We start from the raw sequence: 26,438 nt of genomic DNA, 5'->3' as shown, positions 1-26,438 counted from the left end.
TGTGACCCTGTCATATAGGTTGTACCCCTTCACAATATCATCAAAGCAGATAAATATGTACTTTAGTTATTTGGTCTAGCTTATCTCTCTCAATTGACAGTACATGAGAGTAAGCATCATAACCAAATACTCGTAGTCTTGATTAGTCTACTTGCTAACCACTCCATACTTCATTTGAAATTTTGCATTCAATGGCCATAAAAAGGGACCGATTCATGTAACAAGCCATGTTAATAGCCCCAATCTACAAGTCCTTGCTTACCCAACATTATTGATCATGCATCGGGCTCTCTCCACGAGAGTCTGATTCATCTTCTTAGTAACACCGTTCTACTCTGGTATGTGGCACACTGTGTTATGCCTCATGATCCTTTCATCTTTGCAATATTGATTAAATTTCCCGAAAGTGAATTTACCACTGTTATGTCCTTAATACCTTTACGTTTCTCCATCTCTGTTTTTCCACAATGACCTTCTACTACTTAATGTTGGTGAAAATGTTGGATTTATTTTTTTATAAAATAAACCCACATTTTCCTGAAATAGTCATCGATGAATGTAACAAATCATGACGACCCTTCACTAGAAACCACGGACAACGACCTCTATACATTGGAATGCATATAATCAAAAACACCCTTACATACATGTTAACTAAACTTAAAGTAACTTTAAATGTTTACCATATATGTAATGCTCGCATATATTAAAATTAATACCTTTAAAGAATGGAATTAAACAATGGTTAGAAAGTACCTTCATACCTTACTCGTTCAGGTGGCCCAAGCATGAATGTCACATACATGCAGACGTGGAATCCACCACAGATGTTACAACTCTACCTGATGAAGTGCTCACTATCAACCTGTAAAGATTTTCGTTCCAGTGTGCCTTCATAACTATAACTAGTGTCCATTTTGAAACTTTAAGGATACCATCAAAACTAGTGAATCTGCACCTAAGTGCCTCGAGTGCTACTAGAGACATCAGACTCTTCTTCAAATAAGTAACGTGTCTCACCTTGGTCAATATACACTCCATACCATCAATAAATAGATCATACATAATAATACAGACCCATTGCCATTGTCATCCTGGTGCACGTGGAATAAAACCATTCAATGCCAAGCTGATTAAGATGCTGAAATGCATTTCATATTCCAAACTGAAAATTCCATTTGAAATGCTGAGATAATATCATAACTCCATTTAGAAAGCCCATTTTGAAATGCTGAAATGCATTCCATATTCCCACTCATCATATTTAGGGCAGTTATTTGATATTCAGATTGTGTACAACTCTTGAAACATAGGTACTCAGAAATTGTACCCCTTTAAACTATTAACTCAAACTGAATCAATTAAATTGTAAAATGGTCACTAAGCTACATTCTAAAAATCAGAATGGTTGAACAATTATAACCTCTGATCCATGAAATTATAGAAATGAATTGTACATGACATTTAAACTTGTAATATACTTTGTGGACGTTTCTTTTAGATTTTTAATTATTATTATTTTCGAAAGATATAATGAGATGGATTTTTTTTTACTTAAAAAGTTATAATGCGAAGGTTTTTCAATCAAAAGGAAACGCAAAACTATTCCTTTTATTAACAAATGTCGACAGATCTCAGGTATTTTATTTTTAAAAAGAAAAATCTAACTCCCCTTTTATGGAAAATCAAGAAAAAACAGATGACTACACAGAAAATAGCCAATAGATTTTTATATATTTTTTAAAGATATAATATGACAATTTTTTTTTGTCAATTTCATGATCTCTCAAAATCTGATTGTTTATGAATTGGTTTTTTTTTTTTTTTTTTTCACATTACAGAAATTAGAATATGAAAGCTCTCAAAATCTGATTGTTTATGAAATGGGTTTTTTTTTTTTTCCCATTACAGAAATTAGAACATGAAAACTCTCAAAATCTGATTGTTTATAAATTGGGGGGTTTTTTTTTTTCCACATTACAGAAGTCAGAATATGAAAACACTCAAAATCTGCTTGTTTATGAATTGGGTTTTTTTTTCGCATTACAGAAATCAGAATATAAAAACTCTTGACTAGATTTGGCTCGTTGTTTTTGTTGTTGTGGTTAGCAATATCAATGCCATTTTGTCATTGGGAGAATCCATACAGCAAAACAGGTCGACTATCATATTTTTGCATGGCTCTTACAAAACCAATTAATGGTTGCGGCCATTACTCAAGGTAAAAGTCAAATGCTACTGAATTCTCCCATCCCTTTGTCATTATACAGAATTCAACTTAATTTGTACATCTATTTCAACTTTTTAAAACAGTTGGTCACACTATAGATGAGTCATAGCTCATAACCAAAAAGATAAAAGATAGAGAAAAAAAAAAAAGAAAGAAAGAAAAGATAACTAAAGGATGACTATGACCACCAGTAAGTTATGTTGAGGATGCAGGGGATCCTTATAGAGATCAAATGGAATATTGTATCAGTTTAATAATGGAAGAATTGAAATCTAGAGGAATTGCCAACAGTCACTCTTGCATACCAGGTAATTCATTTAAAATTTTAGCTTTTGGTTTCTAGGTTTGATTTCCAACTGCTTTATGCTTCTCAGTTCTTTAGTTTGTTTGCCACTTATGAGACATCTAAATCACCATCATCTAAGCCTTATCCCGACTAATTGGCGTTGGCTTCTAAGACATCTAAAAAAATAGTGAAAATTACATATATGCTACACCAACCAAGGCTTTAGAACTCGCCAAAACCAAGTGGACTTGGTTTCGCTAAGGAACAAATTGATAGGTCCCTTTGAAATATGTATGTTTCAGGACAAGTTGCTGTGTGACAGGTGGCAGTTTTAACTAACAGAGCCGCAAACTTACATATTCCTAACTACCCAAGTCTCGGTGAGTTTGGTATCCCTGATTCAGTGGTGTGTACAAGATTTCATATAGGTATTTAGCAAATTTGAGTTGACTCAGCATGTTTTCTAGAATTGTTTTCCATTTTGGGTTCAACTGTTCACAGTTGGATCTCTTTTTCATGTTTGAAACTGGCTTTCATTTTCATCAGTCTCTCACAGAGTCTTCATCGTCCTCTTACGTGCTTAATGTTGCGATGTTGCATCATATCCCTTTACTTTTCCTTTTTGTTTATAAACCATCTTTTGAGATGGTTGGCTAAGTTTGTTTTTTTTTTTTTTTTTTTTTGCATTGAATGGTTAGTGTAGACAATCACTTTTTTATTTGTTAATTTTAGTCATGGTCTCTTCCACATGCAGCTTCCTACAATTGCTATTGAAAAGGTCTTTGTTGCAAACAACACATTGTGGTCAAGTCCTAGATCATAGGTTGAGCCTTATTCCCATCAAAGCTGACCCAAGGCTGTTCGAATATGTTTCAGGTTGATAGTTCCTTGACTCTTTTTCTTTTTTTTTGCTTTCATTAATTTGAATTGCGCTTTTTTTTACATTGATTTTTTTGTATGTATGTATTAGGTACTTCTTCAAGGTCTAGCTTCGAGGGATTTAATGTGTGGAAGGAAGAAACTGTAATGAAGGTAAAAAATCAAAGATTATATGGTTTGCTAGATCTGTTTCAGGCATACGAATTACTGAAGAATAAGTGGAGAATTGTGAAATCTGAACGTTTGAACTTTTTAACGGTCAAAATTTTATTAGCTTCTGCTCGTAGTTGTACAGTTTTTTGGTTTAAAACCGTTCTGGAATAAGAAAAAATACCGTTCATCAAGGTTCATGTGACCTTACCAACAAGTTCAATGGCAAATAAACATTATGGAAATATAATGGTGGCCAGTAGGGCATTCGTATAGTATATTCCACTTGAGATTTGCATCTTCTTCAATTTTGGGCTTATAACCAAAATGATCTAGCTACGAAAACAGATGGACGGCATGGATATAGAATACATACATCAATTCCCTAACCTGCTACCTCCAACAATTGCAACCATAATAGTTTCTATAGCCATCCTTTTTCCAAGCCATGGATGAAATGGCTAGATTGCCTGACAAAAGTGATTCTTTAAAATCATAAGCAATCCATAATAGTTTCTCGCAAAAAGATGGATCAAATTGTTGCTTAGACATATTTATGTAAATGACCTTGACCATCCATATTTAAGGCCATTGATCAAATGGTTAATATGTCATATCAGTGCAATGTTTTAGAGGTAGCCCATAAAATGTACCTTGGACTTGATGAACAGTGTCCCAATGCAACTCGGAGCATTATAACTTATAGTGCTCTAAGAGCACTGGAGCATTAGAATTTGGACTTTTATCTTGAAATTTCCTTATTTCAACACTTTGAATTCAAGTTGAGATATTTTAGGAGAGTTTTATGTGTGAGCCGATGGGGTTGTAATATCGGTTGATTTGAGCTAGCAGTTAGCACTCAGTACTTTTTGTATGGTTTTAAAGCCAATTATTAGATCATGATGTTGTTTCTGAGTGAATAAATTGGTTTTTCTTGTTTCCTGCAATGGGCTTTAACCCTACAGTAGTGATTCTTCTAGAAACCCTTCGGTTTTATTCCTTAGGCCCTCCTGCGAACTGAGACGGCACATTTATTTTTATTTGCTGTTATTCCTCATTTCTTGGTGACCATTGGATTAATTGGAAACATATCGGAGCATCTAATGTGAAATCGATCATGTCGTGCTTCATGCAGGTAAAAAATCCATGGCCTAATTTGATGCTCATAGCGGGGTGTTGCCGAACCGTTTTGGTTTAACAGAGGCAAGGTAAGCAGTTCCAAACCTCTCTTAACAGAGGAGATTTAGAAGGGGAACCAAAAAAGAAACAAAGAAACAAGGAAAAGATCAAACTATTAGAAGTTGGGTGTGACTTCTGGCGACAGCGTGCACCAAGAGTTGGTGCACACATATCTCCCACCACCTAAAAATGATAGGTTATATGAAAAAAAAAATGGCAATCAGATTTTAAAAATCTATTTTTGAAACACATTTAGGGTCTCTTTGTTAGCCACTCTCGAAAAGAATTTTTTTGATGCATATTTCTATGAAAAGAAAATTATGAAAACTTTCCAGAAATTTGATTTTATTTTGAAGGTTGTTTGGTTCGCACTGCTTGTTTTTCCATCTTCATAGATAATTTGTTTTCCAACTTTGGCCCCTGCCATCAACTTCCTGATTTTATTTAAAAAGGAAAACTTTTTCAGAAATGATACTGAGCTCCCATCCAAACTAAGTTGACTCAGCAACTAAATCGAGAACTGATATGAATAATGACTGCTAAGAGTGACAAACCAGTCACGGTGAAAATATGGTGTAGAAAAAACATCTCATGGCCACCACACTACTAGCTGATATTTTATGGAAAGATATATTATCACAGCTTGCAAATTGTGGCTTCTAAGAGCTTCAGTGGTCTCCACATTAATGGGCATCATAATTTTTCTGTTTGCTCATGCACAAATACTAGTTTGCTTCATCAAAAAGCATGTTATTGACAAATGGACAAATGACATTTAATAATAGAATCCCAAGATGGAAGGCATACCGTCAGCATCAGATGCCACAAATTAATATCATGAACTCCCTCTAATACCACCAGTAAAACATGACTAATGGATACCAGTAAAACATGACTAATAGATGACTTGGTTTTTTAGTAGTATGCACAGCTTTTTGGCTTGCTATTTTGTACTTTTTCTTACTTTTTTTGGATTCTGTGACCAGTAGTTTTTGAGCCAGTCTAGTGTTACTTGAGTTAATCTGATTTTTAACATGGATGATTTCTCACACAAGAATGTTTCATGCAGATTCGAATGGCTAGCTAGGAGCACCATACAAACCGGAGTTGCTAAAGTCTGACTAGGCAACAATTAGAAAGTCTCCACCATAGGCGATTGATTCTTGGTATGATGGGATCGAGGCACGTACCATGTTTCGTCAACCATTTGTGTCTTGACCATAGTGGAGGTGAGACATAGCGACAACCAAATTATTCCTTGTTTCACGTTCAACTTGAAACTATTCGAATTGCTGTTTGGGTTAGCCCCACTTAGCCATTTCCTCCTTATTAAATTGAGTTGTTACCAATTTTGTGAATAGGATTCTTATTAAACAATCATGTGAATTATTTTTTGAATGACTATCAGGTGTAAGATTCAAATAAACAAATAAATAAATTGATGATATTTTTTTTTTTATTTGCAGATATTTTAGCGACGGACTAAATCCGTTGCTAATTTCTGAACACGCACTCATCGACGGATTTGAGGTCCATCACTTAAAATACGGTTTTTTCGAATTTTAGCGATGGATTTTTTTTTTATTTTTTTTTTTTGCGACGGATCTTATCCGTCGCAAACTAAACAACGGATTTTATCCGTCGAAAACAAAAAATGACCTAGTAAACAGCGACGGACGAAATTCGTCATTTATTTGGTTTTACGACGGATATGGTCCGTCGTAAATTCACAATTTTGACGTAGTGAAATCAACCGAAGAACTTTTCGAGTGCAAGCATGACTTTCATGTGTGCCAAACACAGTATCACCATGTGATGGCTTTCTATTGGATCATCAGGGCATCGAAAATAAGTGTAAACACCTACTACCAAGGATATCCCTAGTGGCATGACATGGCCAAAGCTGTGGTGCCCACCATGATATGTGTTTTATCCATGCCATCCATCCATTTTTTTTCTAGCTTATTTTAAGATTCAAGCCCAAGAAGGCAGATCAAAAGTTCAAGTGGACCACACTATAGGAAACAATGGGGAGGATGACACCCACTGTTGAAACCTTCTCGGGGCCACTGTATTGTTTATTTGCCATCTAACCTGTTCACAAGGTCACACGGACCTAGGTGTAAGGAGTATGCAAATACCAGCTTAGTCCAGGGCCCCTAAAAAGTTTTCAATCGTGGGCGTCTGTCCCCACTATTTCCTGGGGTCCACCTGAGCTTTAGATCAGCCTCAGTAGCTCATGTCCTAAAATGAGTTGAAAAAATGGATGGACAATGTGGATAAAAGATGTGTCATGGTGGGCTCCACAAAGCACAAAGCAAGGGCCACACCTGGTGCCTATTTTGTGGGATTAGGTAGTATGAAATTGCATTGTCCAATATAAATTCCATTCATTATTTGGAAATGATGGGAATTATCAGATTAATCTAAGTATCATATCATCCAGCCTCAACACAAGATAAGATAGGATAATTTAAATCTATTACATCTATGAGCTGCACGTTCATGCATGTAGTTTATCCACACCATCCATCCATATGCACCCTTTGCACAAGACAATTGAATTGCATATGCATACAGATGACCAACATTGGTTGTGAAATCTGTCAGTGGATTACAATTCCATGGTCCCCAAATACAGGTATTTGAAGACATCTAGTATTGGACAGTCAAAATACCATGGTATATATTTTGAGACATACAATCTTTGTGCAATAATAGTGTTAATTCTACCAAATGCAATTCAATACAATTTAATCCCACATGCATTGTGGGTTAGTGCATGCATTGTAGGGCCCACTGTGATCTATATGTTTGATCCACGCTGTCCATTAATTTTGCTAAATACTTTCAGGGTAGATCTAAATCTCAACCAAACAATACTGTAGGAAACAATGGTAATTAAACACCCACCACTAAAAGCATTTTAGGGCCACAGAAGTTTTTTTTTCTCCTTCATCCAAGTCTCTGTAACCTTATGAACAGTTTGAATGGCAAATAAACATACTGTGGCCCTGTGAAGGTTTCAACTGTGTATCATTATTAGCCTGTTTCTGTGTTGTGGGCTACTTGAGCTTTCAATCTACTTCATTTTTGGGTGCCCTAATTAAAGTACTGAACCATCAAAACAGATAGACGACTTGAATATAAAGCACATACATCAAGGTAGGCCCCACAAGGCATAACCTGGTGGGAGGGTCCCACTTCCATATCTCTAACTATTCCTCAGATATTAGATAATTGTTTAATAGCAAATAACAAAACACAAATAAGAACCAAGCAACAATCCAGGTACGCCAATGTAAAAACATGCAACCACACACACCTACTACTCAAACCAACAACAACAACATAGCACTGTAAAAACATGTGACCAGACACATGACTTTCATAGATGCTGATTGAAATCGATAGTTCATGGAGCTTTCAAGGTGTTCCCCACATCAATGACGAATCGGTATCGTACGTCCGCCTTCGCAAGCCGCTCCATGGCCGTGTTCACATAGTCCATTGGAATAACCTCGATGTCCGCCGTGATGTTGTGCTTGGCTGCAAAGTCAATCATCTCTTGGGCCTCTTTGATTCCTCCAATGAAACTTCCAGCCACCGTTCTCCTCCCTGCAATATCATAAAAATAAGGAAAATAGTAGATGCCTCACCTATTAGCTTCAGACGGTTCACTGCACCAAACAAATATCATGAATCATGATCTTTGGTGCAGCCAAACGCAGCCTTCACCAAATATTTGAATTACACATCTATAGGACTGTTAAAGATAGTGAAGGATGTTTACTTACCCATAACCAGAGAAAATGCTGGTACCTCGAGAGGCTTATCCGGTAGACCCACTATAACCAGCTTCCCATTAAACTTCAGCAGACCCATCAACGGCTCGATCGGGTGCACTGCTGAGACTGTATCGATGATACCATCCATAGTGTCTGTGGCAGCCTACACCATAATAGACAGTGAAACAGGTCCAATTTAAAGTCAAATGGACAGTGAAGAGTGGCGGGCCCCACTTACATTGCCCTTAAAATCAAGTGGGGCCCACTTCTAGTGATCATGGTCCGTTAACTAATTTGTTTAGGTTTTGGATTGACTGAAACACACATGCATGGCCATGTTAGTCACACGAACCATGACTCACCTCCATCTGTGCCGGATTACGGCTGACCAGGAATGAGTCAGCACCGAGTCGTTCGATAGCTTCCTTCTCCTTGCTGGGAGATGTACTGATTACAGTAACCTTCATCCCAAAGGCCTTGCCAAACTTAATTGCAACATGACCGAGCCCACCGAGTCCAACCACTCCTAGATGCATGCCTGGTTCACTGAGCCCGAAATACCTCATTGGGCTATACACAGTAATACCGGCACACAGTAGTGGTGCGCCGCTATCAAGTGGCAAGTTCTCTGGGAAGCAGATTGCAAAGTTCTGATTGACCACCAGCATATCAGAGTATCCACCATACGTCATAGTGCCATCGTGGTATGTGGAATTATAGATGGACATCATCTTGGGACAGTAATTTTCCCAGCCTTGATGGCAAGTGGAGCATGATTTGCATGATTCAGACAAGAACCCGACGCCTGCCTTGTCTCCAACCTTGAATTTTGATACATTAGGCCCCACTTGGGTCACTACACCGACGATCTCGTGCCTGCAGGAACAGATATCTGTTACGGTAATTTCTGATGGTTCTTTGAGTGATGATCAGGTGGTTAGGGTGTTTTAACCATAGTTCTAACACATGCTGATTTGACTCAGCGAAATTTCGAGCAGGGTCCCAGGGAAATAGACTGGTGAGCTTGGTAACTCAGCTGAGTTGATATGACTCGTTGTGCCATGAGTGAGTCACTCACTTTTAATGGGACCATATTCCAGACCCATTTTCAAAGTGAGTGGGCCTCTCCCGAGGTCACCTTTTCGTTATTACCTCACGCGAATCACCTCTTCATTTTATTCCACTTCCCAGAAACATAACATAAGGGCGTTAAGGCGATCTTACCCTGGGAGCAAGGGGTAGACGGAATTTCCCCACTCGTTCTTAACGGCGTGAAGATCGGTATGGCAGATTCCGCAGTAGAGTACCTTGAGCGTGACATCATCCTCGCCGTTCGCCCTACGAACACATCGCAATTGAGATCAAAATATTTTCTATTTAAAAGTCGTTAACATGCATTACCTTTTAACCATCGACTCAGCCTCGCACAAGATATCGGAAACGTGTACATTATTACCGCACACCAGTGATATGGATGATGTGTCTACGTCACCAAGTTCTGTGGTCTACTTAAGCTTTGGTATGATGCTCTAAAATGATCTCACAAAATGGATGAACGGTGTGGATATAATATCATTTTGGGGCAATGTAACTGTAATCTCTTTTGAACGGAACCGGCAATGTAGCGCACACCAGCTATATATGACATCAGCAAGTTCTATGGTCCCATCATGAGGTATGGGTTATATCCAAACATTCCATCCATTTTTTGAGATCTTAGTAAGACTTGAGCCGAAAAATAAAATAGATCTAAAGATCATGTGGACCACACTTTTTTTTTTTCAGAATCCAAACATTGCATGAGCTAATTAATAACCTGTTCGGCAGCAAGGGGAGGGATGTTCCTACTACTTGAGAGAAAATTAAAAACACTACAACTTCTCACTTCTCTCCAACTCCACTTTTATCACTTCTTCTCTCCACCTCCAGCGGACCTCATCTTGCGTAGAACATTAGACATCTCCTCACGCTTCTTTTTTGCCCTCTTGTGTGTGCCCAGCTTTCTCTTTGCCATTTTCAATGCCCGCTTGTCTTTCGTAAGGTGCAAATCCCACAACTTCCCTGATTATACTCCTGACAAAATGGACCCTTTTACTTGTTTTCCCCTTTCTAGCAGATGGGCGGGGAGCCAATTCTCTTCTAGTTACAACATGTGGACCACACTGAAAAAAGCAGTGGGGGTTGAGCGTCTACAATTGAAATCCTTTTGGGGTCACAGAAGTTTTGGATCAATATGATATTTGTTTTTCCTCTTCATCCAATCCTTTGTGACCTTATGAATATATTGGATGGAAAATAAACGTTATGGTGGGCCATGTGGATGTTTTAACGGTGAAAATCACTATCTCCACTGCTATCTGTGGTGTGGTCTAGTTGAGCTTTGGATATGATTTATTTTTTGATTCATGCTCTAAAATGATCTTGAAAAATGGATGAACATTGTGAATATAATAAATACATCATTTTGAGGACCATGTAAATCTGATCTCATTTGAGCCGTTGGTGCAACTCGGAGTGTCTGAGCCCATCTTCGCATGGCATGTACCCTCATCACCTATATTGTTGGTGTTGTGTACACTAGCCAATCCGCTTCCCTTTTGAAGCAATCGTACAACTCCGAGTTTGAAGAGCAACAACGCTCGTCTTCATACGACACGTACCCGTATACCAGCAAATCCGCTTCCTTATCAAGAAAGTTCGGAAAGGTGGGCCCCACCACTAAAGGGAAAATGATGCAGGAATGAACGTGATGAGGTCGATCACCATCTTCCTCAAGGATAATGATTCTGAGTCCATGAAGATTCTCTAGACTCCTCACAGAGACTTCTCATGATCTTCCTCAAGGATAATTACTCCGAGTCCACAGAGCTTCTCTAGACTCCTCACAGAGACTTCTCGAATCCATGAGGAAAAAAGTAAAAAATAGAAATAAATTCTAATAAATTCAAATTTTAATTGATTAATGAATTAAATAAATTCACAACCCTTTAAATGAAGATACCAAGTAATGGGAGAGAAATCAAAAGCAAACTATAAATAAAACTCCTTAAAATTCATAACTTACTATAAATAGTAAATTTACTATTATAGTAAGTGTCCTATATGGCTTAACCAGGTTATTCTCTTAATTATTCTAAGCACTTTTCATGTTGGACACAACTCCTAAAGCCCAACGGATGAAGAGTTATAATCAAACTAAAACTTACTATTTATAGTAAAAACGGAACTAAACATGGAATTCGTCCGCCAATACGATGGAATCTCGCAAATTCAGTGTGGGCAGCCAAGCCGGGTTGGTTGGCTAAAGTAGCTCGTCTGATCCCAAAATCATATATGGTACGTCGAGTAACTCATTCCGGTTTGTAAGATATGTTTGTTTTAAGGTTCTGATGGTATTGATAACTTCTGCCTCTATCCGGCCTTCTCTGGTCCATCTTGGACATGAAAGTGTCCGCGACCCGCTCTACATCGGAAAAGTATCGGAAGTCGCTAGTTCCCTCACAGTAATGTGAGGGCCCACTGTGAGACGCAGATTAGCTACTGATAAGTTTTGCAGCGAGACTAGCTACTGAAGTGATGTCCCCAAGTTTTGTGGGCCCCACCATGATGTATGTTTTGTATCCACGCAGTACATCCATATGGAGATATCATTTTAGGGCAAGAGCCGAAGAATGAATCAAATCAAACGCTTGAGTAGATCTCACCACAGAAAACAGTGGGGAGAGTGACGTCCACCATTAAAAACTTTTAAGGGCTACAAAAGTTTTCGATCAAGCAGATATTTGTGTTTTCTCTTATTTCATGTCTGTGTTAACTTGTGAACAGTTTGGATTTCAAATAAATATCACGGTGGGCCTTAGAAAGATTTCAATGATGGGAATCACCCTCAATAATTTCTGTGGTGGGGTCCAGTAGAGCCTTAAATCTGCTTCATTCTTTAGCTCATGTCCTAAAATAAACTCTCTGAATAGATGGCGACTACGTGGATAAAACACACATCATAGTGGGGATCACACAACTTGATGACTTCACTTCAGTAGGGAGTCTACTCTTAGTGGCTAATCCGCATCAGCATGATGTATGCGTCTTATATCACGCCATCCATCTAATTCGCCAGGACAATACGGATTAGCTATAAAGCGGATTGGCTGGGTACCTCACACCAGCTATGTAGCTGTTGTACCGACGTCAGCAAGTTCTGTGGATCTCATCATGAGGCATGTGTTATATCCAAACTGGTCATCCATTTGGTGAGATCGTCTTATGGCTTGAGACGAAAATTAAAACAGATCTAACTATCAAGTGGACCACACTGCAAAAAGCAGTGGGGGATTGAACATCTACCATTGAAACACTTGTTGAGGTCACAGAAGTTTTGGATCAATATGAAATTTGTTTTTCCTCTTCATTCAGATCATTGCGACCTTATGAACAGAATGGATGGAAAATAAACATTGTGGTGGGCCCTACAAATTGTTTAACAGTGAAAATTATTATCTCCACTGCTATTTTTGGTGCCGTCCAGATGATCTTTGGATATGATTAGTTTTTGGATAATACTTTAAAATGATTTCTAAAAATAGATGAAGAGTGTAGATATAGTAAGTACATCACTATAGGGCCATGTAGCTTTGATCTCCTCGAATCCATTTGTACAACTCAAAGCTCGAGGAGCGTCAGTGCTCGTCTTCACACGACATGTATCTACAGCAGCTATATAGCTGGTGTGTGGTACACCAGCCAATAGAGCTGGGCATCGGATCGAGTCGGATCGGATTGGGTCTAACTCGACTTGGTCCAGATTCTACATGGCCCAACCCGAACTCAGACTGATCCGGTACCAAGTTCGGGTCATATGACTCAGACCGATTTGAACCCCTGCTAGACTGAACCGACCCGAGTTCGACTCGGTCAGGAAACCCGAGTCGGATCGGATTGGGCAAGGTTCGGATCGGGCATCAGATTACTTCGCTCATCGTGGTTCATATAATCTTTAAAGACTCTGATTTTTAGAGAAATTATTAATATCAGAGAGGTGAAGATAAGATGCTCCTAGACGAATGTCTTGTTGATAACAAACCTTTTAGAAGACCCGTACGAGTTCTTCTTCCTAGGGTTTCTGGAGGGAGTCGGCCTACCGCTGCTGCCTTGCATTGGATTTTGCTTGCTGGGGGGTTTGGATTCATATTGGCAGATTAGGGTTAGGGTTTTGGGGTTTGGGTTGAAGATTTTGGAATTTGGGGATTTGAAGGGTTGGAACTTGGAAGAGGAAGGAAGAGGAAGAAGAGCAGAGAAACCCAACAGTAACGTTCATGGCGTTTTAGGAGGGATGGGTTTTGGTAGAAAAGAAGAAAATAAGAAATGGGTGAAATTTAAGAACTCTACGCACCCCTCTTATCCTATCATTAATGAGAAAACCTTTGATACTCGAATAGCGTGTGATGGATGATATGCATGTGTTAAAAAATTTACTTAAAAATAGCATATTTTGATTCAATTAAGTAAATATTAAAATTTCTAAATTATGAATCCCAGCCTAAATGTGTCTTGAAACTAAAATTAAGATTATTTAATCATCTAAGAAACGGATTGGTGGCATTTGATTGGACGGTTCAAATAAAAGCATCCAATGGTTTTATTTCACCGTACAGTTGTCCACAGATGAGAGGTTAGAATTATCAAAGAAAATGTATTTTGGGACCGTGACTTAGAAATTTCCACAGATTAGTCAGTTTTGTTTGAATTAATGCATGTAAACACATAACACATTTATGATGCATGCATATAGAGCTTTATAGGCTGCCAAAGTATCAAATAATTCTATCAGCACTATGGTGTGCGTCTGCCATAATTTTATTAAATGGGGAAGTCATACGCTGTACCCTTGGTGTGCATTTTTCGTAGATCCAGAACGTCCAAGTTGTGGATCGCTTTGCGGATGAGGTATTACAAAATAGTTTGATTGGATTGTAGTAACGGTCTATTGATAGCCATCAAACGGATGGGTGGGATAAGATAGCGACTAGGGATTATGATCTGATGTGCAAAATCAGAGTTCAGGAGGGACTAATGGCGTTGATTTGGATTTTTTAGATCGTTTCATAGCATGTGTACAGCAAAGGTTACATATACAAGCCACCATACACGCATAGAATTAGCAAACCTTACAAAATAGCTCTTTCCAAGTATCTTGCTTTGTAAGATACCCTTCGACTATTAACCGCGACTCCAAATGCCTTCATCATAAGAAACCCCTTCAACTATTAACAGCGACTCCAAATGCCTTCATCATTATCAGCGAGCCAGCAACTCCAAACGCCACTTGCTTCGTAAGAAACCCCACTAGCTTTCTGTTTGGCTATTTTCAATTGCTTTAAATCCCCATTGCACATAGATGATGGTGAGAAAGATCCACTGAAGAAATCCAAAACTGTCATTTCTCTCTCTTGAGCAGGTGGAGAAGAGGGTATCAGAGAAGCACATTATTGGGTTTTGTAGGGAACCCATCTACTAGCTCCGGATTAGATCGGTCTGGATCCTTTCGGATCAGATTGGTCCGGATAGACCACTACCCAAACCCGACCCGAAAAAATCGAATCTGGATGGCCACACTCGATCCGCATCGATCCAGGCCATCGGTTCGGTTCGGAACGGGTCGGATCGGGTCTGATCAGGTCGGATCCATTGGATCGGGTCAAACATGCCCACCTCTACCAACCAATCCGCTTCCAGCTATTGACAGGTTGAGTAGCCATTTTGGCTACTGAAGTGACGTTACCAAGTCCTCTGGCCCTAGTAAGTGTTGGAGGTGGATTGGCTGGTGTACTACACACCAGCTCTCTCTCTCTCTCTCTCTCTCTCTCTCTCTCTCTCTCCATATATATATATATATGGTGTAGATAAGTGTCGTGCGAAGACGAGCACCGATGCTTCTCGAGCTCGAGTTGTAGTAACGGTTCAAATGAGATCAAAGTTACATGGGCCTCACAATGATGTATTTATTATATCCATACCATTCATCTACTTTTCAAAAAATTTTTGGAGCATTAGAGAAAAAATATCAAAAGCTCAACTGGACCACACCAAAAATAGCAGCAATGATAATGATTTTCACCGTTAAAAAATGTAACGCCCACCATAACATTTATTTTCCATCTAATCCGTTAATAAGGTTAAAAACACATTGATGAAAAGTTTTTTTTTTTTTTTAAAAACAAAATTATATTGATCTAAAACGACTGTGATGCCAAAAGGGTTTCAATGGTAGACGTGGACGTTCAATCCCCCACTGTTGTTTGCAGTGTGGTCAACTTGATTTATAGATCTATCTTATGTTTTGGCTCAAGCCTTAATAAGAGCTCGTAAAATGGATGGACAGTTTGGATATAACACATACCTCATGATGAGACCCGTGTAACTTGCTGATGGCAATACACAAGTTATTTAGCTGGTGTGTGCTACACCAGCCAAAAAGCTTTCGGTAAATGTTGTATCCACACCATACATTCATTTGGAAAGTTCATTCTAGATATAAGAAAAAAGAATAAGCATTGCACTATCAAAAACTTATGTAGTTCACAGGAAACTTAATGGTAGGTGTGAGGACCTCACCTATTTTTTCTGATGTGTTCACATGAGCTTAATTTGGATCTGCCTCATTTTTTGGCTCATGACCTAAAATAATATCTGCAAATGAATGGAAAGTATAGATACAACACATACATCATGGTGAGGCCCACAGAACTTGGTTTCATCACTTTAGTAGCAAAAGTGCCATGGACTATATCAGTTGCGAATCGGGGCGACCATTTAGGGTGGGAGCGGATAGGTGTTACCCTCACCATGGGGCCCACTTGATTATATGTTATATATCCACACCATCCATCCGTTCCTCTAGCCCATTTAAGAAATTAGTCCCAATAATTAAGCATATCAAAATCTCAAGTGGACCACAATATAGGAAATGGTGGTGATTAAGTGCCTCATCATAACATATTCCAAAGGCCTATAGTAAGTTTTCGTAATTTTTATTTTCCATCCAACCCATTGATAATATCAAGAAGAGTCGGATGAATGGGAAATACAAAGATCAGCTTAATCGAAAACTTTTATGGCCCACAAAATGTTTTTAATGGTCATTCATCAATATTTCTAGTATCATGGTCCACCTTAGACTTCAATGATCTGAATATTTTTAAGGTTTTGGATCACATTAGATAAAACAATAGTAATTTATCATTAAAAATTTCTTGTGGGCTACAAAAGTTTTGAATCAAGCTGATATTTGTGTTTTCCATTCATTCAAGTCTATGTTACCTTATAAGGGGTAGCATGTGGGCCCCAATATTAAAAGAGGTGTATGAGTTAAAAAGCATCACCCGAGCTCTACATTCTTAGGTTAGGGTTAGTTTTGGTGGATGGGATTTATCATGCCACATTGGGCTGGCACATGTAGGACGTGTAAATGAGCTTTAATGCACATGCATTGTTGTCTTTTTGTAATAAATTTCAAAATTAAGAGTTATTTTTAAAAAGTAAATAAATATATTAATTATTTAAACTTTCTATAAATAATGTGTATAGCCATTCGGTAAGAGAATGGGTTTTTGCTTCTGCAACAAGGGTTCAAATCTCCTCGAGGACGGTACGTAGCACCTTTGTATTGATTGAGAGTAACTATGACATGATTGTACATGTGGCACCTCACTTATATGGAAACAATATTATATTGTTGGATAACTTTTTCTATTTAAGAGGAACAGAAATAACTTCCATGAGACAAAGGGTCATGTCCTTTCATGAAATGCTGTTTGCTGCGAACGAGTAGGAAGAATTTTGTAACCATTCAATTGCTATAAATCCTGAATACGATAATCCAGGAATATTATTACATTCTCTCCATTTTTAGATATATCATCCATTGTGAAGTTTTCTCAAATCTGATCTCTTGCTGTGTTTATTAAAAATCCCTTTTAAGGCATATTGATGTCAAAACTAGAGATATATTCAACACTTAAATGTGCAAATTTTTGTGTTGAAATTTGGATTGAGAGTTCATTGTATCCTGAAGACAATTTGCAGATTTCTTTCGTTTGCACTTGCTGTAACTACCAGAAAAATGGCAGCAAATTCAAGCCGAGCCTTGAACTCGATGATCCGATCGTCTCATTATCTTTTTCCTCTATCCTCTCTATGTTCTAGATTGTTATTTTTTTAACATGCCATACTTTTCTTTTTTTTTACACACGCACACACACCCCACACACTCACGATAGTAGAATTTCACCACCTATGGGTACTCGAACCCTTGACTGGGAGTTGAAACTCTTGGAAGTGTACCACCCGAGCAAGAGTAAGGACCCCTCATGATTTATAGTAATTTTTTAAACATGAGGAATTTTTAACTCCTGGAATTTTTTTTAACATGCCATACTTGATTATGGCCCATTTATAGTAATTTCCGAATCATGATTTCACTTCTTTCTTTATGTTCCAAAATTACTCCTTTCTATTACTTTATTTTTAAAAAAAAAAAAAACTTTGGAATTTATTATTTCAATTAAAATAAACATAAATTCATAATATCACGAATCGATCACATAATAATATAAAATACCAAAAACACCCAACAAAAAATCCAAAGAAAACTCTGCATTAGAACCAGATACAAAAGAAAATAAAAGAAAGTGACAGAAAAATCAAGAAAAGAGAAAGAAAGTGTGCCAGAAAAACCAAGAAGAGAGAGAGAGAGAGAGAGAGAGAGAGAGAGAGAGAGAGGAAAAAGAAGATCTCATTGCATTAAAAACACATACAAAAGAAAATACAAGAAAAGAAAAGAAGAGAGGTTGCGAAAGGCCCATAACAATCAGAGAGAGAATATAGAAAATACCAAAAAACTCACCAAAATAAGAAAAAAATTACAAAGAAAATAAAAAGAAATATCTCGTTGCAATAAGAGAATAAAAAAAAAAATACGGCAAAATACAAAGAAAATTAATAAAAACTAACATCTCATTGCAACAACAGCATTCACAAAAGAAACGGGTTCCAGAAAGAAAAAAAAAAAAAATCAAAAATAGAGAGAGCATGAAACAAACCACTACATAGACAATACCAAAAGAGAAACACCCACCAAAAGAAAGAAAGAAAAATTCCAAAGAAAATAAAGAGAAAGGTCTCAAAAGAGAAGGAAAATGAGTAATACCTTCTAGAGAATTTGAAAGGGGAGAGGACTCCAGAAGTGTCTCTTGCAGCCCACCCAAATGCCTTTTGAGGGTGTTCTTCCTCTGGAGATTTCGACATTTCTATTTTCTTCCTTACAGAGAGAGAGAGAGAGAGAGAGAGAGAGAGAGAGAGAGAGAGGTGTAAGTGGCTGTGACACCTGAAGTGAGGCACTCCTTATATATAGAGCCAGACTAAAAGAAGCCATTTTCTTGCTGTTTCCTGACGTAATTACTGACGTCCTTATATATATAGAGCCAAATGGACGGTTTAATTTTAGTTTTTCGATTGCAATGTATGCAATTACTAAGTTTGCGCGTAACATAGGGTACCCCCTGCTAGAGTATAAAAGCTTTTATCTTTAAAATGAGTTTTGACCCAGACCGGTGGTGGGTAAGGGCTAGGATTGAAAACCTACCATTGAAAACTTTTTTATTCTTTGGCCCATTGCATTAAATTAAAATTTGAATCTAATAGACGAATAAATTCGACACATATCCCACGATGGCTCCACAACCCATAATGCATGACAACCATGACCAAGACCCTTAACACTTGACAACCTCGACCCTTATCACATACTTGGCGGTGGGCCCCATGACGTACTTGTAGTGTTAAGGATCAGGGTCAAGGTCAATGTTGTCATATGTTAAGGGTTTAGGTTGTCACGGTCGAGGTGGTCATGTGTCAAGGGTCTAAGCTGTTATGGTTGAGGTTGTTAAATCTTAAAAGTCAAGGTTGCCACGATTGAGGTTGTCTTAGGTTAAGGGTTGTGGGCTTTGGACACCATCTGTGAGGCCCACCATGGAGTATGTGTCAAATCCACTTCGTCCATTCTCGATGGAATTTTCATAGAAGGCCATGATTTAAAGATCGAGTTACATCCATTGATCATGTGAACCACACCATAAGAAAATAGTTGACCATGAAATACCATAGTTAACGTTTGTTAGGTCATGTGAATCTTGGATCCGTCTCATTTTTTATCTCATGTTCTAAAATGAGCTTGCAAAATAGATGAACAAAGTGGATTTCTCACAAACATCATGGTGAGGCCACTTAGGTGGCCAGCTGGGTGGGGTAGGACGCAATCTGCCTCCATCTGTGGGAGGAAAATGGAGTGGATTTGGTGGGAGATCGGTGCATCCCTAATACTATGGCCCACAGTGATACATCCATGCCGTTCATCCCTGATACTATGGCCCACAGGGCTTCAACATGCATTTGCAATTAGCAAACCTCATATTAGCATTTTGACAATGATAGGTTACTTGTCTCCATATGTAGCACATGTCGACCATACATTGTTAAGTTTTGAACCATCTAACGGATGGACCTACATTCCTAAGTTTGGCATAATCTACTTTTCACACCTTCATTGATTATGCAAGGACAAAAGAGTAATCTGTTCCCATTGTCGTGTCTTCGGGGTCACGTTTCTATGCATTTCTAGATTTGACAAGAACACTTTACATAGAAAGTGGATTGGTGACCTTGCAAGATTTAAGTGGGCCATGTGAGGATGTGAAAGATGAGGACCGGCCAAATATTTACCCAATAAATCAAATTTGAAACATGCTTTCAATGAAGCTCTTCTCTTATAGCAACACGTAATAGTTAGACTAGTATAGGTACCTAACCAAACAACTTTCAAACATGCTTTGAATGAGACTCTTCTCTTACAATGACACATAGCCTAGTATAGGTACCAAACCGAATAACTTTTAAACATACTTTTAAAAATGTCTCGAATCAGAGAAATTCCAATTGCTTTTTCTTTATTATACTTCACCCCAAATCGAGTTTAAATAAAGAACATATATGTGTATACAAAGAAATCTTACAAGGAAATCTAATCATAACCAATCCTACTTAAAGTATTTCTATACATGGCTAATGGCTAATTATAGCTAATGTTATACATAGCAAATGTACAACTACTGACATCTAATATAATCTCACCACCCCCCCCCTAAACTGATGTGAAAGAACGAACCAACATCTGAGAAACTTATATTGAAATGATGTCATGGATTTTGTAAATAAATCATAAACACTACAAGAAAAGCCACTTTTACCAACGAAAATTTTCGTCTTTAAAAGTCAATTTTTCATAGGTAAAATGTTTTACCAACGAAAATTTTCATCGGTAAAAGTCCGAGGGTACAAGTTTTTTACTGAGCAAAGGTAAAACTTTTACCGACGAATTTTTTCATTGATAAAAAATAAAGAAAGAACTTTTTCCAATGATTTTTTTCGTAGTTAAAAATATTACAAAACTCTTACCAACAAATTTTTTTCATTGGAAAAAATAAGTAAAAACACTTTTACCTACGAAAGTTTTCGTAGGTAAAAATAATTACAAAACGTAAACAATCAATTAAAAACTTTTACCGGCGAATTTTTTCGTAGGTAAAAATATAGTTGGAATAAATAAGTAAAAAACCTTTACCTAAACAAAACTTTTACCGACGAATTTTTTCGTCGATAAAAAATAAGTAAAAAATGATTTTTAAAAAATTTTTCACGATACTTTTACCTACGAAAATTTTCGTAGGTAAAAAATGTGGACGACCTTTTTTTTCCCAATATTCCAGCACAAAATTCCTGATATACACCTGTCACAATATATTTTATCATATTCTTCCTGATATACACCTGTTATATAATATATTTCATCATATTCACATTCACATCCATCTAAACCCAAACTATGTAAATCCATCCAAACATAAACTACATCCATCCAAACACAATCAATCTTATCCATATCACATTCATCCATGCATAAATACATATAAGTTTAACATCATAAATAAAATGCAAAAAATTATTCATAACCCATTTCCTGGCGGGGCTTACAAAATTCAATGTGGTGAACACATCGCCGGCTGTGCACACACACTTAGGTCTTTACTCATGCCTTCATGGTAGATTCAAAATAGTTTCAATATAAGGTGACGAGTTCAAGTATCCATTGTGGCCGTAAGCGACTTTGGTGTGTGAGTGTGTGTTAAAAGAAAAAGAAAGAGAGAAAACATTGATTTATCTTTTTAGGTTGAGCCTAATGGTACTTGGTGATTTCTCATTAGGTAGAAATTATTATTAGTTGTTTTTAGAAAGGTGAGATTAGGCCACTTATAATTATATTGACATGATAAAATATTGTACATGAGCAGATACCACAAAATAAACAATCCTATGGAAAAAATAAATGAAAAGAGAGAGAACATGTGAGAGGTGATCCTTATCTCCTTTGATGGATTCAAGCTGTACGTACCCTACCTAACTTCCTATAAAGAAAAGTTATATGGGTCTTGGAATAATGTTGGTGACAAATCCCCCTTGTCTATTAATATTATCATATTGTGTTAGGACATGACTCTAAAAATGAGATAAATCCAAATCTCAAATAATCTATGCTACAAGAGATGGTGGAGATGGAAATAGATGCATTGTGATGCTTGAGTTCAAGTATTCTTGCCAACAAAGCAAGATTTTCTTGTTTGTTGCCATGTGATTGGGCTACATTATTACATCAATCGGGTTCGGGTTCGGGATCGGGTTTAGGTTTAGGTTTTAAGTTTAGGTTTAGATTTAAGTTAGGGAGTTGAGATTATGATTAAGTGTAGGTTTAGGTTTAGGGATTTGAGAATACATTTAGGTTTTAGGTTTAGGTTTAGGTTATAGGTTATAGGTTTAGGTTTTAGGTTTAGGTTAAGGTTAGGTTATATGTTATAAGTTTATGTTATAGGTTATAGGTTAAGGTTTAGGTTATAGGTTTAGGTTTAGGTGTCACGCCCCAAACTAGGAAACCGGGCTCACAAAATTTTTGATTGTCGAATCTGACGCCGACAGCCTCCACAGTATCCCATTCTCGGCTCCTGGCACCTATACACCAGGTTCCGATCCTGGAATGCTACAAGGAGGGTTTCAAATCATCAGTTCAATTGTAATGAGCATAACCAAAAGCATAACTCACGAACAATAACCACAAAAACACCACCACAAAATTCACTATGATAAAAAACTTTTGAGTACAATACGTCTGAAAGGGAAAATACAATGTAACGAAAGAAATAAAACTCCAGAAGCTCGGCTGCACGCTCCAACTATGGCGAGACTATGACTGCGACTGCGTCCTGGCGTCACCTGCACGCATCAATCATGCATAAGCTTATAGAAAGCTTAGAGAGTGGTGTAAGTATGTGCGCAATATAAGCGTGCTCAAAATGCAAGGTCAGAGTGATGCGGAATCATGGTGATGAGCACATGAATGCAATCAGCCGTACCAAGGCTATGCGGTGCAAGATATGAATATCATCGGCTATAACATGGCCATGCGATGCGAGATGCAACTCAAGCATGCCAATCCTCAACATGTATCAGTACAGTTCTCATTATGGATAATCACCGGGGTTCAATACACTCCAAATGGCACTGTCGCTCTCCTAGCTACACAGTCCAAGTGAGCGTAAGAAACCTCATTATCCGCCTGGCCAATAGTCTGCCAATACCTATCCGGCACGTCAATAGCGGACCCATTCACGAGCTGGTCAAACTCAGCCTAGTATTACCCCCTACCCTCGAGCGAGTAAGGCCACACCCCTTTCCAATCGACCACGACACAGTAGGAGATGCGGCCTCCTGGTATTCGGCCCTCGTGCGCTCATATATCCACTCGGTCTCGACGTTGGAGTCATCCTCTGGTACCATCGGGTTTAGGAATTTTCACCCAGGGACATCTATGGCGCCCGTATGCTAGAACCAAATATTTTCGGTATCCAATCCTACCATCCACGATGTGTCTGTGGAGGCTATGACCCTGATGTCGCTAGGGCATACAGTAACTACAATCACACAAATGCAAGTGCATGAGTCACACTACCAGTCATGCAACAGTCCTGCGTGTACCATGCACGTATATGGGGCAACTCTGCCTATCAGGGAGCCCATAAATAGTCCACCCGAAAGCATATGCTATGATCGGTCACTCCTCATATCAGGCACACATATGATGCGTATGATCATGAATCATGGACCTATACTAAACATGTATAAAGAGATGAGCTCTGTGTATAACGGAGATGGGCCTAGACGACCTACTTACCACAAATATGGGCCTATCAGTGGGCCTTAGGGAGAGTTATAATGCGAACATTTAACCAACATTAACCATTCAATGTGGACGTCAAACCAGCATTGCTCCCAAGGCGTGGCCCGTTATGAATGTCAATACATATGCTATGGTGGAGTCACACTACAAGGGACATTATGTACGTCCTATTGGGCCTCGACCCATGGGCCTCTAATACATCAAATGGCCTCATACATGGGTCTCACATATACATATCAAGGTGGGCTTCAATGACGGGCCATAAATACATCAACATGGGCCTAGTCGCGTGGGCCTTGCATTCGTCAAGTGGGCCACACCAGTGGGCCTTGTATACATTACAATGGGCCTCATAGCATGGTCTTAAAAAAATTTCCAAATGATTGGACGGGTTGGATGAAACACATGCATCATGGTGGGGCCCGCTCTAATGGAGGGTGTGGTTTTCAATACATACATAAGTGGGTCCCATGTGGGGCCCACCATAATGTTTATTTTCCATCCAGCCCATTGATAAGATTACTCAGACCTGGGGGCCCACGGTATTATTTATATGACATCCAAACTGTTCATAAGGCCACTCAGACCTAGGGCCCACTGTACTATTTATTTTCCATCCAACCTGTTGTTAGGGTCACGTGGACCAGGGTAGGGCCCACTGGACCGGGACTCACTGGAACGTTGGTTGGCCACCCAACGGTTTATAAGGTCACACGGTCAGCGGCGGGGGCCACGGTGATGTTTATTTGCATCCAACCTATTAAAAAGGCCACGAGGACCTGAGAAAACTAGGGCCCACCGAATGTGGTTCCCGAATCCAGCCCACCCATTATGTGTGTCCCACTTGGCTGAGGGTTCAGACCAATTTTCAGCGGCATCCAAATTTTAGGTAGGCCCCACCAACTGATTTTATATGTTTCAGCATGTCTTCACATGATTTTAAATGGTATGGCCCACCTGAGTTCCGTATACGGCTGATTTTTGGGATGGACGGCTGGTCCGTGGGGACCCATCAAATGCACGGTGCTGATGGACGAAACGCATCAAGGTGGGGCCCACAGTTGGGCCGTGAGGGCCCTGCCTCGTCCGTCCGTCCGCCAGCGCCGCAGGCAGCGCCTGCGCGTGCTCCTGACAACAGCAGCAGCGCTGCTGCTCGTTGTCCTTTTTTTTTGAAAACCAGTTTTTCCATGGTTTTCCTGGGGTGGGGCCCACATCAGATCGATCCGACCCAGCCACTAGTCCCTGTAGATCGATACAATCCCATAGAGTCCAATATTGGGCTGTTTCAGATATACAGGAGCATCAGGGAGTAAATCAAAGGTAGGAACATTGTTTCCTATACCATGGCCCGCCAGGAAACCAGATCAACCTCATTTTTCGGTTCAACGCCTAAAATGATCTGAGGAAGAGGATGGATGGCTTGGATTATATGCATACATCAAGGTGGGGCCTACATGAGTGGCCCACCATTTATTTCTCCTTTGGCTAGCTCGTTAGTACCCTCCCATGACAGTTTACACTACACTGTTCGGCCAATAGCACGTCCAGCGTCCAGGGACGTTGGATGGCATAGGAAGGCACATCATTGTGGTGGGTCCCACGTGGATGTGGCCCACCAACACCTATATACATATAATATTTGTGAATATATATATATATATATATATATATATATATATATCTTATATTATATATATATATATAATATATTATATTATATATCATATATATATTATATAAAATATATCATATAATAAGAAGGGCATTGGGCCCATTTTAACAGTGGATGGTGTGGATCTTCACCATCACAATGGAGAGAGAGAGAGAGAGAGAGAGAGAGAGAGAGAGAGAGAGAGAGAGAGAGACGGTGATGGAGAGGAGGGACCCCGCCACTATGGGCCCTCCATTGATACAACTCATACATCAAAATGGGTCCCACAACAAGTGGGCCCTAAAGATCAAGATTTCAACGGTGGATCACCCACCTCTAAGCCTCCTCCTTGCTCCCTTGGCCTCAAATGCTCCTTGCCTTTGCCTTGGACGGTGGATGATGGGAGATTAATGGTGTGGATGAGAGATGAGAGGGTGTAGATGGAAGATGAGAAGGTGGACCACACTTGGGAGGGAGAGGGAAGCTTGGACGTGTGAAATTTGTTGCTTGGAAGAAATGAGGGAGAGAGAGAAGTGATGGGTGATATGAGGTGATGGAGTGATGGGTGATGTAAGGAAAGGTATGGGTTGGGTTGAAATTTTGGGAAAAGAGGAATGGGTGAAGAGAGAGAGAGAGTTGACTTTGTGGAGAAAGAGGGATGGGTTGTTGTACTTGGGTAAGGTGTGACTTGACTTGTACTTGACATTGATTGATTGATTGATTGATGGGACATATCGTAGAGATTCCCTCGAGATTCGCAATGCGCGACGTTTCTTCAGAATGAACGCAGGTCCACATCTCCTAGCCTGGGTATCGGTTTGGTGCGCAAGTCACGGCATTGGAACCGCGGCGACGACGCGGTCGCTATGATACAAGTTTCGGATCGAGCCGACTTCGGTGTGCGAGACCTGGCTTAGGATCGCGCGCAAACGTCGGAT

General features: G+C 39.0%; 1 protein-coding gene and 1 long non-coding RNA gene across 8 annotated transcripts in view; one reads left to right on the top strand and one right to left on the bottom strand.

Annotated features, from left to right (window-relative positions):
- LOC131229330 (probable mannitol dehydrogenase) overlaps nucleotides 1-26,438 on the bottom strand; it is an 86,607-nt gene that overhangs the window by 26,922 nt on the left and 33,247 nt on the right. For 2 of the 6 annotated variants that reach the window (XM_058225267.1, XM_058225268.1), the window contains exon 4: nucleotides 8,522-8,675. In XM_058225267.1, coding sequence (XP_058081250.1) covers nucleotides 8,522-8,675 — 154 coding nt within the window. Of the gene's footprint in view, nucleotides 1-7,902; nucleotides 8,343-8,521; nucleotides 8,676-8,874; nucleotides 9,389-9,736; nucleotides 9,851-18,716; nucleotides 18,872-26,438 lie in introns of those variants that run through there. The other 4 variants (XM_058225271.1, XM_058225269.1, XM_058225270.1 and 1 more) reach the window with 4 other exon arrangements.
- LOC131229336 (uncharacterized) lies at nucleotides 1,788-5,691 on the top strand. Of its 2 annotated transcripts, XR_009163263.1 has the most exons (5): nucleotides 1,788-2,538; nucleotides 2,819-2,896; nucleotides 3,271-3,392; nucleotides 3,487-3,548; nucleotides 4,681-5,691. It is a non-coding gene; the product is annotated as an uncharacterized LOC131229336 (long non-coding RNA). The 2 variants fall into 2 exon arrangements; XR_009163264.1 differs by lacking the exon at nucleotides 2,819-2,896.

This window comes from Magnolia sinica, chromosome 16, assembly GCF_029962835.1.
Source record: "Magnolia sinica isolate HGM2019 chromosome 16, MsV1, whole genome shotgun sequence".
Taxonomy (NCBI): Eukaryota; Viridiplantae; Streptophyta; class Magnoliopsida; order Magnoliales; family Magnoliaceae; genus Magnolia; species Magnolia sinica.
This window is presented reverse-complemented; position numbering and strand designations above follow the sequence as displayed.